The sequence below is a fragment of the Helicoverpa zea genome, chromosome 31, assembly GCF_022581195.2.
Source record: "Helicoverpa zea isolate HzStark_Cry1AcR chromosome 31, ilHelZeax1.1, whole genome shotgun sequence".
Lineage (NCBI taxonomy): Eukaryota > Metazoa > Arthropoda > Insecta > Lepidoptera > Noctuidae > Helicoverpa > Helicoverpa zea.
Genome location: NC_061482.1, coordinates 16412606 through 16430181, shown reverse-complemented (window position 1 = coordinate 16430181; position 17576 = coordinate 16412606). Strand labels below are relative to the sequence as shown.

The window sequence follows — 17576 nt, the reverse complement described above, 5'->3', positions numbered from 1 at the left end:
GTCCAGCGATTTGCACAAGTACCAAAGCAAAATACCCACCCGCGTGCTCTTGTCACTTGTCACTTGCGCATCAGCTACATGCACCGTGTATACGCACCCTAAGCGACGGGGCGCGGTGCAGTGGGTGGAGCGCCTAACCAAAAAGGATCTGTATAAATTAGATATCTTACAAAGCCACATCCCAATCTCTAGAAATCCTTAAAAACGTGCTTGATCCATAAACACTTTTGATGTGTGTATTTTACCAGTACAGCTAACAGAAGTATAGCACACCAGAGGTAGGTAGTACCTGTACAAGCAATATATGCTACCAAAACCACTCATAAACTACCTAATATCGCAAACGAAGTTGCGGGTAAAAGCAAGTCTTAAATACAAGCTGTTGATTTGCATCCGTGCCATATTCAAGGAGGTAATTATGCTAATGATTCTCGACCCAAATCAATAAAAAAATTGGTACGTAATTTTTTTTCTTTAATTTTTTTTCGGAATTCCGTAAATGTCATCTAGCCTTATTTAAACTTGGCGCGTATGTTACTGGCGTTAAAACCGTGCTGCACCCTCACACAAACGCAAACACAAAGCATACGCAACGATCACTCATAAATTTCATTCATAAAATTGGATTACTTCGGAAATACCACGACATTACATGACAAAAAAAGCAGTGCATATTAGTTATTTCCCATCTACTGTAATTCCAATCGATTATTTACGTATTGTATGTCCTCCTCCTGAGCTATGGCACAAATGCAAATCAACACCTTGTATATTATGTACATACCTGAACTGTAAACTCCTTCCCGTAACAGGAAATGTGATCATCACTTTTTGATAATTTATTAAAAAAAACGGAGGACTCAGCAAAGCAATGTCAGATAATGAAAGAGGTTTTTAGGGCCACACAAATAAAAAAAATTGAGAACAGCACCGTACGCTTCTGTGAGTCCGCGACAACTGCCGGGGTTCGCAATCGCTGCGGTTTGCCTCAGCTATGTAGGTCGATCAATATTCCGCGCCGCGCATAACTGCGCTTTGCACATGCGCGTAGCACAGGCGCGGCGAAATTAAAATACGATGTAACCATGGAGGACAGAATGACTAGTGGAGATGCCATAACGGAAAATTAAGAAGAAAGTAGCGCACCAAAATGCGATTGTTCGGCTGACGAGGAACGTTACTAGTTCCAACCTTGCACGCCTTTTTTGATCACGAACAGTTTTTGTATAAAAGACGCGTGAAAGACCCCGAACAGTTTTTAATGGTCTTTTTTTTAATTTAAATCAGTCGTATAAGGCCTTTGATTAAAAAGGAAAATAGTACAAAGTACAGAGGAAGTGAAAGGGTAATAAATAGATTGGATAGTCTGATCGTCATCATTTTCCGCAGAAGGGCTGTTAGTTTATTTGCCATAAACATGTGTATACATACATACACACGCAGGTGCATGTATGTAAGATGGTACAATTAAATATGTGCTTAAAAACATGTTTGCCATTTGCCATGGCATGCAAATATTTGCATGCCATGGCAAATTTATATAATTTTTTTTATAAATTAATTTATAAACGAATTATATTTTATACAATGTACACACTATACACACTTTATACAAACTTAAACTACTTATCTTTGTATAAAACTAAAAATAAAATACTATATTCAAAATATATATAAACATAAAACTTAATATAAAAGAGCACCGATCAGGCGTCGAAGTATTCCTCCGCATCACTGTCCTCTGGAAACGTGCCCAGAAGACTGGCTGCATTGCCACGTTGAATGGCAATGCTAATTACTAAATTCGCGATGTCCTTCTAAAGAATTATAAACTAAAACATTAAAACACTAATACTATAAACATTTTCTACTTAAAATCTAATATTTTTTCATCGAGAAACTCTTTAATATTATAGTATGCTCTTTGTACTAAAAATAATTTGAGCCCTCGTTTCAGAGCTTCGGTATTGAGTTCTCTCCAGATCTTAGGGAATTTGTTATACACGATAGGTGCCATACAAAATATACTTCTGCGCATAAGTGCAGTTTTACACGGATGAAGACAGAGTTTGCTACACATCCTCGAGACGCGGAAATAAATGAGGATTGCATTTGACGAACATGACAACTTCGAGAATGTATAGAGATGGCAATGTAAGGATCTTATACTGTTCGAAATACGGCTTACAGCTATCAGTTACCTTCAATTTGAACATCGACCTCAGGCATCTTTTTTGAGATCTAAAAATGGTCTCCCAATCCGTGGAATTGCCCCAGAATATCAAGCCATACCTAAGGATAGATTCAGCTATTCCATAGTAGGCTATTAGTAATGTTTCTGCACTCACTGTTTGTGTTAGGCTATATAAGGCAAATGCACAATTGCTTAGTTTTTTAGCTAGGTTTTCTAAGTGAGATTTCCAGTTGAGATTTTGGTCTATTATTAAGCCTAAGAATTTTGTCGAGGCAACTGATTCAATTTTATTGTTTTTATATTTAATGTCATTATTATTTTCTATATTAACACAATCTTAATACATTGCTTCTTTATAAATAAGGAGGAGGGTAGTCGAGTAGTCTAGACGGAGTTTATGCAGGCAGAGAACCGAGTAATTATTCGTTGACCAAAATAAATGATTACGGTTTTATTTAAATTAATTTTTAAATTATTATTTTCTAACCATTCTATGCTATTATTTAAGGTATTATATATGTCTTGATTAACTCATCTTTTTTATTGCATGGTATAGTTATAGTACTATCATTAGCGAATAGCGTCATTACATGTTCTATACACTTGGGGAAATCATTTATGTAGATTGTAAATAAGAGAGGGCCCAGAACACTTCCCTGTGGAACGCCATATACAACCTGTCGCTCTTCTGATACAGATATTTCCTCAAATTTGGTTTCACTATTAATTCTACTTATTGCTGTAACTTGTTTTCTATTTTGTAAATAAGATTTTATGAGATTATGTATATTTCCTCTTATTCCATAACATTCTAGTTTACTTAGTAGTGTATTATGTTGGACATAGTCAAAGGCTTGTGTCATATCGCAAAAAAATGCACATACTGGATTTCTTTTATCTATATTTAACATTATTTTATATAAAAAATCATATATAGCCATGTTTATAGTTTTCTTAGCTCTAAAACCCTTTTGTTCGTCACAGAGTATCTTATTTTTTTCTAAGTATGTATTTAATTCTTTGTAAATATATTTTTAAATTATTTTAGAAAAAAATGGTATAAGTGAAATAGGTCTATAGAACTCAACCAATTCTTTGTCTTGTTTTTTGAATAAAGGTTTTAAGAACAACTATTAAGAGAGCGGGCTATACATACGACCCCTAGGGGTCCGTTCAGATAAACCGGGTCGGAGAGCAGAGCAAATTCTTAACACGTTGAAAATTGAGTACTTAGTATTTGAAGTAAGGTTTATTTTTGCATGCGCACTGCTTTTGTCATTGAGAATGCTCGAATGCGCTCGGTGTGAAATAATAATAAGGGTCCGATCAGACAGACCGGCTCGGAGAGCAGAGCAAATTCTTAACACGTTGAAAATTGAGTACTTGGTATTTGAAGTAAGGTTTATTTTTGTATGCGCACTGCTTTTGTCATTGAGCATGCTCGAATGCGCTCGGTGTGAAATAATAAGAGGAGCCGACCGGCTCCGATCGTGTATTTTTTCTTGACGTTTGGCTCCCTCCTTTTGCATGCTCTTTAATGCTCCCCGCAGCCGATCGGCTCCGGTCTGTGTAAAAAGAAAAATGCGCGCTGATGCTCTCCGACCCGGTCTATCTGAACGGACCCTAAGAAGAGCCGACCGGCTCCGATCGTGTATTTATTCTTGACGTTTGGCTCCGTTTGCATGCTCTTTGCTCGCGCAGCCGATCGGCTCCGGCCTATGTGAAAAGAAAAATGCGCGCCGATGCTCTCCGACCCGGTCTATCCGAACGGACCCTAAGAAAGGGGTGGAGGGAGAAACTTTTAATGATATACTGACGTACCCTTCGATCATAGCCAAGAAGAGTGGGTTTTAGGAAGGGGCACAATACCTAGTTTGTTTGTATAGGAAGTGATGTGTTGGGAGAGTGAAATGTAGTTAAGGGGAGAGGGCGTGGTGAGCGATGTTCTTGACTCTTAAGGGTCTGCACGATAACTAGCCTGAGAAAGAAAGGATGATGCCGTCTGCAAAGGATCGGAAGGGGTGCATGGATTTTGTTAGCGTCAGGACCGCAGTCACAACTCTCCAATCCTCTCGAAATACATATAGAGAGTTGCTACCTAATTGCTCCCAGCTACCATTAGTTGCTACCAATTGCTACCCTCGTGGTTTTGAAGATATTCAGCATCCAAAGGTGACAGCCATTCTGATATCAGGATGGCTGTCACTTTTCCCAGTGTGAAGAAACAGCGCAAAAGTATTGGGTTTTTTTTTCACCCAGAGTTGCTACCTAATTGCTACCCTCCAGAATTAAATTTTGGCCCACAACGATTCCCTGGATAAAAAGAAATTAAAAAAATGAGTTTTTGCGCCTTGCCAAATTAAATTAGCAAGCTGTCAGTTAATACAAATGAGTACTTTTGACGTAGGCGCTATCTATTATAATCCGACAGCTGATATAAATGCGGCCGAAAAGTGAACTAAAGCAAGCCGCCATCTTTGAATATCATTTTTGATTAGGTGTACTTATAAATATTACCTGTTAAATGTTTCCCGAATTACAGAAGCATCATTGAGTAACGCAATAGCAGTGTAAATAAAACTTCAAGGTTTCATCATTCAGTATTTCTATAATCTATCTATCAAATATTTTGATGCCATTATAACTAAAAAGGTAAATTAAAACTTAGAGAACTTAAAAGATATAACATTTTTCACCAAAAAATAGAAACTTACTTAAAATTATGAAACATTAACATTGTGAAGAAAAAAACAACTTGTGGGCACTGAGGCACCTTAGATTAAAGACAAAATAAACATCTTTTCGCTCCTCCGTCCGTCCGTCCGTCTGTCACCAGGCTGTATCTCATGAATATTCATAGTTAGAGGGTTTAAATTTTCACAGATGATGTATTTATGATGCCGCTATAACAATAAATACTGCAAACTAGAATAAAATAAATATTTTTTGGGGGGCTCCCATACAACAAACGTGACTTTTTTGCTGATTTGTGCTCGATATCGATAACTACAACAGGTAGACGCTTGCAATATTCACAGAATATGGAATGTATTATAATTATGGCATTTTTAACCTCGTTTCATTTTTAAACTGAGTTTCCAAATAAATGAACTTTAATAGGTACTTCTTCTTAATTTGATACTCATAATATGTGCGCGCCATTTTGTTTTTTTGCATTTAGTTTTGAGGTCGATTTTAAACCTCATTTCATTTCTAAACTGAGTTTTTGCATAAATAAATTTTAATAGGTACATCTTTTTAATTTGCCATGTGTGAAATGCGTGCCATTTTCTTTTTTTGAGTTTAGAAATTTCCTCAATGAGGTGGGATGAAAAGTTACGTGTTGCACTCGAGTGCAAAGATTTTTCACCTTGTGCTCTTTTGATTCTCTCGCTATCACTCAGGATTCTAATTATTGAAACACTCGCTACGCTCGTGTTTTAATTTTAGAATCCTTCGCTTACTCGGTTATCAAAATTGAGCCCGCGGTTAAAAAGCAACTTTGCACTCTTGTATAACCAATAACTATTATTTAATTAGTTATAAGTAATCGAAATCAGAGGTACAGAACGCAGACTCAAAATGCGTGTTGATCCGTTAATTTTTAAATATACTAGTGAAAAACCCGGCTTCGCTCGGGTGAAATTTGACTCATAATACACGTCTAGTTGCAAAATGTAGGTAGAAATTTCTGTAGTCATCGGGTCTCAAGGAATATTAAAGGAATAAGCAAGGCATAGATTCGTATAGCTTCGTTCGTTATGTTTAATAAATATAATAAATAAAAACTGCAAAAGTTTTTACACAAATTATTTTTATTTCAAATTAACATTCAAAATAAACTAACACAAATTAACAAAACATATAATTTTTAAGGTTTACTCTGTGTAAACCTCTTTGTTTTAAGCACTCAGTCTTTTTCTTTACTTTGACAGGTAGATAAGTACTTACTAATTTTAAAAATAAAATATGAAATTGTGGTTCTTTATCCAAATTGGCTAAATCAAGAATAATATTAGGAAGTATGTAAATTGTAATTTTACAATGAGTACTTATCCGAGAATTTGGCAAAGGTACTTATAAAAAAATATTCTCTATTATACATCAGAGGTTGATTTTCACAAAATTTCTCTATATATAACATTTTTCGATAAATATTTATCACCTTTGAAGCCTTGTTCAGTGGTATTGATAATTTGAATTTTTACATCATCGAATCTTCGAACTCGAAATAATTGCCGAGGAAGTTTAAAATCAATTGCTTCATTCAAACATCTTTCCCATTCTTGATCGTCAAAAAGGAGCCCTCTTGCTTGAGCAGCTTCTCGAAATGAGTTGTAAATAATATTTTCATAAGTTCTAACATTCAACTCTTCGTTATCGACCTTAAAGGAGAAAATATATTAGATAAATATTCAAATAATAATAACTATTGTGAATGTATGTAGGTATATCCTCACATCTCTATCTGGTAATAAGTATTATTTTTCATTTTACAGCCACAGCACTCGCAATAATTGAAATTATCTGCAAAAATATATTATACAATTAATAATGTCTATTGTATAATAAGAGCCAGCCAAGTTCAAGTAGAACTTGCGCATGAAGGGGTTCATTTCATTATCGAGAAAAACGGTGAAAAAATCGTGTCTGTTTCTGTGTGTGTTCATGACACCTCAACACAGGCTATGCGTGTGGTCATTTATTATTATTTGTCGAATTATAGAGAAAAAATATTGAGCCGCTTACCGAGTATAATGTTGTCGCATTCCACACATCGACTGCACATTTGCTTTTGTTTGCCATCTCTTGCAAATATTTTGCCATTACAAAAATTGCATGTCACTGGAAGTAAATAAGTACTTATTTTATTTTTAAATGCAGAAGGCTCACAATCCACACTTTAAGAAGAAAACAAAACAAAATTCACTTAAAAACACAACCTGCCTACATACCTACTAAAATACTACACACCATCTTTACGAAGAGCCCTTCGCTCCATCCACTTTCCACAATTGTGACAATGTTTACCAAATGCACGGAGATTCGGCTGTTAACAAAATGATATAGGTATCATCAAACAAAAGACTAAACGAAGACAGAGACACGACCAACGAAACATTTTATGAAATACTTACGATTTTCGGCATGATGTGTGTAATCCAAACAAAGTAAATGACAATGACATTTGAACAACTAAATGACATTTGAACAAAACTTCGACTTTGAGGTTATGGTTATTATTCTTCTTTCTATGGTTTTTATCGCAATCGGCCAATCTTATGCTACGTTCACACGCGCGCCGCGCAACCCGGCGGGCTGCCTGGCGGGCTGCGCGGCGTGCAGCCCGTCGCGGGCAGGCGGACATTCAAGCTGTTCACACGCGCGCCGTCGTGTCAGTCAGTGCAAGAATGGCGAGCAGCGAGGATCTCGGTGTTGTTGCTGTCATAGCCTTTGGCTTAACTTATTTTTATTGGAAAAATAATCAAAATGATGAACGACGTTAACCATTCCGCCATGTTGTTATCTTCGATCGTAGCGACTTTCTTAGAACGTTTAATCGTCACGAAAGCGCAGGAGAGACTGACTGCCCGCGCGCGTGTAAACAGTCGCCGGGCGCCCGCACATTCATCCTTTAAACTTTGCCAAAAAACCGACACTCGACCGATTCGCGGCGTTCACGGGCACGGGCGCGTTCACGGGCTCGGGCGTACCGTTTACACGCTCGTGAACGTGACTGTGCCCGTTGAATGTCGATTTGAACGCGCGCGTGTGAACGTACCATTAGGTTTAAAGAAAAAACACATAACAAAAAGTATATCATAAAAAAGTGTCAAAAACAATATTTTCGCGAAACGTCAACGACTGACGAAAAGTATTTTTTGATAAGATTCACTAAACGTTGGCGATGCGTATCTAAGCAACGTTTATTAACTACCCAAGATGGCGACTGTGGTTTGCTTGTCAGTGCAATTGAAATTTAACGAAATTCTCCATAATCCGAATTTTGCGGATATATGTTGTCGACTCAAAATTAATATTTTTTTATGTTTTGTTATTCATATAAGGTTTCGATCGAGTCTACCGTACCCTTTGACGAAATTATTAATATAGATTAGGCCATGCGCAATGACTTTTTGTGCACTGTTTGTGACTCTGCTATTTAAGTCATTGTTGCACTGCCATATATTGTCCCGTCTACAATGAGCCTTATAGCGGCCCATTTCGCCAAATGCGGGTGGAACAAATTCAATCACTGCATTTAAATAATATTGAAACCCATTAAGAATGATTTTACCCGGAGTATCAGTCAATTTAAATATGTCCTCCGATGGCTCAATAATAATAATGTCCCGCGGTATTATTTTGAATGCTTTCATCCCTTTGCATCGGGAACGACGGCATGCTGTCATATCAACATTGTCGATTAATGAGCTTGCGGCTTCTTGCATACAAGTAATGGGTGTGTTCGCTACTCGTAAAACTGAGACTTTTCTACTGACCTTATTCGTCGGGCAAACTAAATTAGTACATGATTGTGTTTCAACTGCACTATGAAACGTGAAATCAACCAAAATTCGATCTAAAATGAATGAAACATTGCACTGGCAATCAATCTCAACAGCACTTTCTTTTTGGTCCGATTTAAAATAAGTTTGTGCAATTTTTGTTCTGATCTTATATGCATCAGCACTTTTTTTAAACACATAGCTTTAACCAGCTAGCAAATTAAATTTATCATTACTCTGTATATTGTGACGTATAATGGGATTGAGCTCATCGATGTATGCTACGGCTAATATTTGTGCAACCGAATCTAAGGCACAAGTGTTTTTAATAATTATGAACTTATTATCAATGCTTAGTCTAACGTCTACCGTCTACCGAGTCTACCGATTTGACAAGTAACATAACAGATTTTAAGGATGGAGTTGGTTTTTTGTTCTTCGATGCACCTTTTCCTCTCTCGTTCTCTATATTACTTGGTGTATCAGAAAACACCGAATCATTTGTAAATTCCGCAGGTGTCAATTTATTTAAATCTTTTGTACGTGAACATTTCCTTACCGATTTCATGGTTGTTTTGTCATGGGGTATATATAAATTACTATTAGCAATTTTTAGCTCGCCCGTGAGATATTGTAAATGCTTTGAAATAAATTCGTCTACACGTAATCTTAGTGGAAATTGGAAACAAAAGTTTTTTTTATATTTTTAAAGTAAGATTCTACGTTTGAGGACGTTGATTTAATAACATCAGAATTATACAAATTTCTCATTACATTTGACCACAGTGGAAACTGTCCCATCAAACGCGAGAGTAGTACTAAGAATCCAGGAAAAAAATATAAATTGTCATGGTTTCCTATATCTTCGTTATGACTAATAATTAAGTTTTCGGATTCGATTTTATTATAAAACCAGCGGTGACACCTATCGCCTTTAAATATTGCATCGTTCTTCATTTCAGTTTGATCTGTTTTTATTTTATGTTGAAATATAGAGTTACTGGAGTCGTCAGTTTTTGCATTATATTTTCATTGTCTTGAATAGTTATTTCGGAGTCCTTTGCGCGGAACTGGCTGAGTTCTTTTAAGCGGTTATTAAGTCTGACAAAATTTATTTTGCCTTGACATAGCTATCGCAATCATTTAATTCTAATAAACATTTTATATAAAAAAAAAAATATCCTGGTGTCGGTATGTTTAAAACAAGATAAACAAAATTTTGACAAAGTGGCTTGTGTCAATGCGTATGAAACATGAATCACTCGTTACAGATTGCTCTAACCTCATGTACGAGTCTTCGACGTATTTAGCTGTAGATGTGAAATTTGTAAATGCTCTGACACAGGCACCAATCAATGCTGACGAGTCATCTAAATTAATTTCATTTGGAGCAGGGTTGTGTTTGCTTTACAGAAATAAAATCCTCCATTAAATAATAAAATAAAAAAATTAGTACAAAAACTTCACAATGTTTTTATTCAAGATAACAACAATATTTTTAGCAGAGATGAAACAAACTTCATCATGTTTATCTTTAGACAACGATTTTGTAAGTATATTAGCAACCATAGCGTTGGTGGTCAAATTATATTAACAAACCCTTTGTTAACTATAGATCTCTCTTCTTCTTTCGTGTCGATGACATGTCTTATTGTGAGACTACACTTTGTCAGCCCAATATGCCGCCACAGCGAGAGCACGGCCGGATGCGCTCATTAGGGCCTGCCGCGAGCAAGTTTCAGGGCACAGTGGACATGCGATGAGGTGGGACATGGTAGGTATCTCTAAAGTGATGTCTTATAACTATCTGCTTCATATGTTCATTCTAAACAGATTTCGAACAAAGTTTTTAAGCAATTTGGTTATTATTTTGAATGTTTACTTTACTCTCAATACCCAGACATTCAGACAGAAAATGACGTAAAAACATAGCTTTTTACAAGCATCAGATAGCACCATGTATTCAGCCTCGGTAGTGGAAAGCGCCCCAGTTCTCTGCTTTCGACTCTCCCAAGATATAACTGAACTATATAACAAAATAATAAGGGTGCATCTACACGGTGCAAGTAGCTTGCGCATGTCGAGGAACATGTGCAGGTTAAGGTTACATGCATTTTGAAAATGTGCTTGTCTAGCGACTTGCGCATTTACCAAAGCAAAATACCCACCTGCGTGCGCGAGTGTAGACGCACCCAAATAACATACATTACGAAAGCCTGGTTATCTAGTTTCCACCCCAATGTCTGTGTAGGCATTGATCTAAAGGTCAACTAGCTTGAATGTTGGGCAATAACGAGACGTACCTTTAAAATACATCAATACTCTTTTTGTGGCTTTCCAGTGAGTCTCTTAGTATCACTTCGTTGAGCTGGCTGAGAACGCTGACTGCATGGGCCATGTCAGGCCCAGAAGATACTGCAAGATAATACAACATCCTATTAAACGGTAATCGTATTTCGCATCCTTAATTTATTTTAGCAGTTTAGAAGCCGTTTCCATAGGTGTTCATTCTGGTTTGCACGTGGTCATAGGAAATCTTTGTAGAAGTTTTTTTCAGTTTGATCCAAACAAATTGTACCATCTCTACTTGCAATTTTCATGCCAAGAAGTTGATGGGCATATCCTAACTCCTGTATCTGGAACTTCTTCATGAGTTGTTCGGTTGGTCACTGATTTCTTATCTGTTGAAGCTTCTGACACAAAAATCATTATATCGTCTGCTTATAGGGTAATTATAATCATATCCTCCCCATTTCCTTTATAGTATCCACATGATTCAGAAGACATCCTTTTAAAATTTAACTTATTCACTTGAACTCCATTATGTTTATCATGTCAGGACTTAAAAAGCTTTGTTGAGCTTATACACTTCATGTTCCTCACCAGATACTTTATAACCTTTCGACTGTTCCATCAGCACAGTTTCATTCAGGTGACCATTCAATGCAGTCTTCACATCCAAGTAATTAATTTCTAATTTATATTTTGCTGCTAATGCTAGTAGCAAGCGTACAGTCAGTTACAGCTTTCTTATCACACCACTGCTGGCCACAGGCCTCCTCTCATACGCAGAAAGATTGAGCATTAATCACCACGCTTGCTCAATGCGGGTTGGTGATTTAAGACTTTATAGTCCAGGTCTCCTCGACATGTTTTATAAGCGTATAGTAGAGTGCCTTATTAGGGGTGCAAAAGTGACATGATCGTCAATACCATATCTTTGTATATATCCTTTGGCCACAAATCTTGCCATATATTCTAACACCTCTTTTCAGACCACGTTTTTTATTGAATACCCACTTGCATTTAACGGGTTTCAGGCCTTTGGTCTATGAGTGTCGAGCATTTGTTAGAAATAAATGAAGAATATGCATTTTCCATTGCTTCCTACCATTTTGGTCTTTCATCGCCTTGCAGAGCTTCCCCCACAGTCTGAGGCTCATCATCTATGATTTACTCTGTTCCCAGTATGACTGCCATCTGCACTGCCTCTGCACCCTTTTCTTCCAGAGTTCTTGGAGTCCCCCGATGAATCCTCTGGAATGTAAGTTTCATGGAACGGATTATCTGCTTCATTATCACTTTGTTAGTAACAAATATTTTTCCTATGTCTCTCACTGTCTTCAGATTGAAGAGTAACCTAACTTTTTGATACAGACACTGTTTGTTCTTTTTTTGGGGCAGAAAAACCAGAAATACAACCACTGTTTACAGGTTTTTCTAACACATGAAATGTTTACTCTGGTAAAGTATCATCATGTGACCTATTTTTTTCATCCATATACAATCTTCTAAGAAAGTGACATGCTTTGCACTCATGAAACGCTCAGGGTTAGATGGATCTATTAAGTGATAGCCCTTACTGTTATCACACAAAATACCCACCCGTGTGTTCTTGTCACTTGTGACTTGCGCATGTTAACTTGCTCCACAATGCATATTAAATATTCGTAAATGGCTGACATTTACCTTTTTATTGCTCCATTTTCTTCAGGTGTAGATCAACAAATCACCTACAAAGGCTGCCCTCATGGCACGTTCTTCACATACACTGCCGTGTTCACAGCTTCTGCCCAGAACTTTTCGTCAAGGCCACTTGGCCCGCCCTGCTACGCCGTTCTGAGTACTGCTTCCAGGAACTTCTGAAACTTTATATTTATGTATTTAACAACATTGTAAAAAAAAACTTGAAAAATCATCCATACTTAAAGGTTATGAAGTATCTAGATGCACTGAAAGACTTTTCAGGCATAGCTCTACAAAGATCAGAATGTGTAAGACCTAATACCTCTTGAAGATTTCTTGGGAAAAGGTAATTTAGACGCATACAACACAAGTTTTTAAGTCATTATAAACACACAAACACCTGAAGCCATTCCTTTTTTTAGTTCATACTCCTGGAGTTCAGGTGGGCGAGGCGTCGCGTCGGTGCCAAGGCTGATCTGTCACCGTACAGCCCCCAGCCGAAGAGACGACCTCATTAGAACAGCCTCCACTTCTCTCAGCTGATGATCCAAACTCCTGTAAAATTTCATTTGTAAGTTATTAGTTTAGTTTAGCTAGTATTATTGTGCATGCTGTGGTCTCCTATAAATGAAGGAGTACACCTACAGTATTCCTATTGTTTTGGCATGCCCATGTCATGTTATGTTTACATCTTTTGTTAGAGATCCTCAATGAAATAAATAAACAAACTCCGTTGCACTCAACCTCCGTCGCCAGGAGCGCAGGACCATAATAACCAAATGGAAGGGCGCAGGAGAATGCTTTCATAGGATATAACCGGATTTCATTTCGTTCCACAAGAAATACACAAGCAAAGAGGCGAGCATTGACAAGAGAGGGCGACCACAGATAATAACAGACCACAATAACACACAGTAAAGATGTCATATTTAAGTTTACAGATTCTACAGTGTTTAATCACAATTAAATCTGCTGTGTTCATTAAAACCAGATACTCGGCCTTTTGGTACCGTCCGCCACACAACCCATACGTCACTGGCATTTAGCTTGGATGTATTTATTTCAAACTAGCTGACCCGGCGAACTTCGTACCGCCTTTTCCTTATTTGCTCACCGTTTAGACCTACCCTGGACTACGACAAACATTTTAAAACCAAAATCAGCTCAATCGGCCCAGCCGTTCTCTCGAGTTTTAATCAGACTAACGAACAACAATTCATTTTTATTTATATAGATTTTTGTTTACTAACCGTTTTCACGCGGTTTTATCCATACCTCGTGGGAACTACTGCACGTACCGGAATAAATAGGGCTGCCTTTTAAGTTGTGTCGTTTGAAATAAGTATAGATAATCCAATAGGTTATTACCGTTTATTATTTTTTTAAGAATACTTAGCGATATTTAATGCACTTTTGCATGCATTCAAATCAGTTTTTAAATATTTATTCCATTCCAAAGTGGGGGTAGTCAAAACGGCCGATTTGTATACGTCAACAGCTTCTTCAGGTGTGCTGAAAGGTAGTCCACGAAGAATTTTCTTAATTTTGGTTAATGTATTAAAATCATTAGTGCTTAAGTTACAGCTGTAAGGTGGATGATCCAATATTACAACATTTTGGGAACTCAAAAACATCGGTGTTTGGCGGGCGGTGCGCGAACTTGCATTGTCATGGTGCAGTATCATTCGAAGTCTTGGATAGTTTTTTCTAAATTCGGTGATGACTTTTGGCAAACAAACAATGGTATACGAGTCAGCGGTAACCATGTCGCGATATTTTAGTACAATAGTGGCGACACGATCACGTTAAACTGTAGGTCCCGGCTGTCATTGAACATCCTTGGCAGTCGTTACGGGTAGTCAGAAGCCAGTAAGTCTGACACCAGTCTAACCAAGGGGTATCGGGTTGCCCGGGTAACTGGGTTGAGGAGGTCAGATAGGCAGTCGCTTCTTGTAAAGCACTGGTACTCAGCTGAATCCGGTTAGACTGGAAGCCGACCCCAACATGATTGGGAAAAAGGCTCGGAGGATGATGATGATGGCGACACGATCACCCTTTGCCAAAAACGAGACAACCATTTTTTTTTTAAGTGCTTTGCGAGCGTACGACTTTGGTCGGTTTTGGCTCGTCTTGGAAGACCTAGACAGCTGACTGCTGCTTAGAATCCGGATCATAAGCGTATATCCAGGACTTGTTATCACTAACTATATCATAGACCTGCTTTGACTCTCCTCGGTCGAATCGCTGCAGAGTTTGACGTCACCAACTTACTAGGGCTGTTTCTTGGTCGTCGCTAAGAAAATGTGGTATCCATGGATAAAAATTGCTTGGACCATGTCTTTTTAAAATCAAACCTCAAAACCCTAACACTTATAATTGATTCTAGTATGACAGACCACGCGCCGGTTCTTTTTAGTATGGAAACAATTTTGAGTCCAAACAAACGAAAACATCACTTTGTCAAAGTAGACTATGACTCGGTTATAGCGGATGTTTCAAACACAGATTTCTCTCAAATTCTAAAAACATCTGATCCTAACGTCGCATCTGAGATGTTGATTACCACTGTTGGATCACTAATACAAAAGCACTCTAGAATACAGCTCATACCTTCTAAACAAGTAATCTTTAAACCTTGGATCACCTTAGGGTTGCTTAGATGTATACGTAATCGAGACTGCATGAGTAAGCGGCTTAAAATAAATCCTACTAATTACACCCTCAAATTAACCTATCTTAGATACCGTAACTTCTGCAATAAATTGTTAAAAAAACTTAAGCATAACTACGAGACAAATGAACTACGGAAGGCTCGAAATAACCCCCGGTCAACCTGGAAAATAATTAAAAACATAACTCACACAAATTCCATAAAACAATCCCCAGTTGAATTATTAAATATAGAAAAGGACAATCTGACATCTGTAAACCGTGTTAATGAATACTTCTCCCGCATTGGCAGTGACCTGGCATCTCAAATTATCCCTATGATGCAAAACAATCAATTGCTGAATGATAGCAACATTGTTAACACATTAGTTCTTTTGCCAACTACTGAATCTGAAGTTGACCTAATTATTCGAAGTCTGCGTAAAGATGCTGCTGTCGGGTGGGACGCAATTCCTGCCCATTTATTGCAAAGGTGCTCAGAAATTCTTGTACCATTAATTACCCACATTTGCAATATTTCAATGGCAGAGGGGATTTTTCCCAATTCTTTTAAAAGGGCCGTTGTGCATCCCATCTTTAAAAGTGGAAACAGAGACAGTGTTAATAACTACCGGCCCATATCTGTCCTGCCTGCGCTGTCCAAAATTTTAGAAAAGGTGCTTAATACTCGCTTACTAGACTTTTTAAGAAAAAACAGTATTCTAGCGCAAAATCAATTTGGGTTTAGGGCTGGTATATCGACTGAAGGTGCAGTGTCTGCTTTGGTTGATGAAATAGTAAGCAACCTTGATGAAGGTCGAAAATCCCTGTCAATTTTTCTCGATCTCAGCAAAGCATTTGACACTGTCTCTGTTCCACATCTGTTACGTAAATTAGAGAAGATGGGAATACGAGGTTTCGCACTTCGAATTTTTAAGGATTATCTTTCTGAGAGGACCCAATGTGTAAAAATAGATGACACTATTAGTGGCAACGCACCAATTCTTTTTGGCGTCCCACAGGGATCGATCCTTGGTCCAACCCTTTTCCTCCTTTACATAAACTCGTTGTGCACCTTATCCCTTCCCTTTTCTTCTGTTTTTACTTATGCAGACGATACTGCGATACTTGTTCATGGCAAAGACTGGTCAGAGGTTTTTGCTCGTGCAGAACGCTGTCTTAGTCAGGTAATGCAGTGGCTATCAAATAACCTATTAACACTCAACCTTAGTAAAACCACGTACATCACGTTCTCAAAGACAGCTATAACCCAACCGTCTTTGGAAACTTTTAATTTAAGAGCGCATACCTGTTCGACATATACATCCACTAACACTTGCGACTGTCCGACTATACTGAGATCTGTACACACTAAGTATCTGGGTGTATATATTGACAATCATCTTTCATGGAAATACCACCTGACTAATGTTACTGGCCGCGTACGTAAGATGATATACATCTTCAAAAAATTACGTTATTCCGCTGACCTTGACACTCTAAAATCAGTATATTATGCACTATGTCAATCTATTATAACATTCTGCATATCTGTCTGGGGTGGAGCTGCGAAATCGTATCTTTTGCCTCTAGAGCGAGCTCAAAGAGCAGTCCTAAAGGTTATGACATTTAAACCGTTTAGATTTTCTACAGCCCAATTATATCAGGAATGTAAACTCCTTACTGTCAGACAGCTCTTTGTGCTGGAAACAATCTGCAGAAAACATGTAGGTCTGGGATATGACATTCAAATCACAAAAAAGCGTCGAGCTCGTCAGGTCTGTCAAGCCCAAAGGTTTAGGAGTGCCTTAGTAGCGCGCAATCACAGGGTTTTAAGCTGTCACTTATATAATATTGCTAATGAATACTGCAATATCTATCCTCTAACTAAATTACAATGCAAGAAAAAAGTTACCACATGGCTCTTGTCCAAATCTTATGAAGATACTGAGAATTTGATTAAAATAAATAAACTATAAACCGATGTCGTATAAAAACATGGTATATATTATCACAAGACACACACCCACACCGCTATTCAATCACACACACATACCATTACTCATTCACACACTCACACACACACATACCATTACTCACTCACACACTCACACACACACATACCATTACTCACTCACACACACACACACCCACAAACACACACACAAACACACATTATGACAAATCTACGATTCACGCTAACTATCTGTGGAAATCAATAACGAGAGCCCTGGTACCCATACCACAAGTTAAATCTT

General features: G+C 37.7%; 1 protein-coding gene and 1 long non-coding RNA gene across 5 annotated transcripts; both read right to left on the bottom strand.

The window, feature by feature from the left end:
* Positions 1-6114: 6114 nt before the first annotated feature.
* LOC124645454 lies at positions 6115-7595 on the bottom strand. 4 transcript variants are annotated; one of them, XM_047185260.1, is made up of 5 exons: positions 7333-7595; positions 7150-7244; positions 6944-7039; positions 6655-6721; positions 6115-6579 (listed from the first exon to the last, which is right to left on the bottom strand). In XM_047185260.1, exons 1-5 carry the CDS (start codon positions 7560-7562, stop codon positions 6561-6563), a joined length of 507 nt encoding a protein of 168 aa, XP_047041216.1. In that variant the 5' UTR covers positions 7563-7595; the 3' UTR covers positions 6115-6560. The 4 variants fall into 4 exon arrangements, 2 of the variants coding, with proteins under 2 accessions (XP_047041216.1, XP_047041217.1); XM_047185261.1 differs by having other exon boundaries at positions 7169-7244; XR_006986232.1 differs by lacking the exon at positions 6655-6721.
* A 2565-nt stretch (positions 7596-10160) lies between these two features.
* On the bottom strand, positions 10161-12826 carry LOC124645249. The gene is made up of 2 exons (XR_006986193.1): positions 12673-12826; positions 10161-12240 (listed from the first exon to the last, which is right to left on the bottom strand). It is a non-coding gene; the product is annotated as an uncharacterized LOC124645249 (long non-coding RNA).
* Positions 12827-17576: the final 4750 nt, after the last annotated feature.

What these genes read in the sequence shown, in the direction of transcription:
- LOC124645454 (XM_047185260.1), bottom strand. Translation starts at nt 7,562, where the DNA reads ATGTCCGCCTGCCCGCGACGGGCTGCACGCCGCGCAGCCCGCCAGGCA. An exon ending in CACACATCATGCCGAAAATC is followed by an intron (nt 7,245 to 7,332) that starts GTAAGTATTTCA and finishes TTTTGTTAACAG; the next exon opens with CCGAATCTCCGTGCATTTGG. An exon ending in ATGCGACAACATTATACTCG is followed by an intron (nt 6,722 to 6,943) that starts GTAAGCGGCTCA and finishes ATATTTTTGCAG; the next exon opens with ATAATTTCAATTATTGCGAG.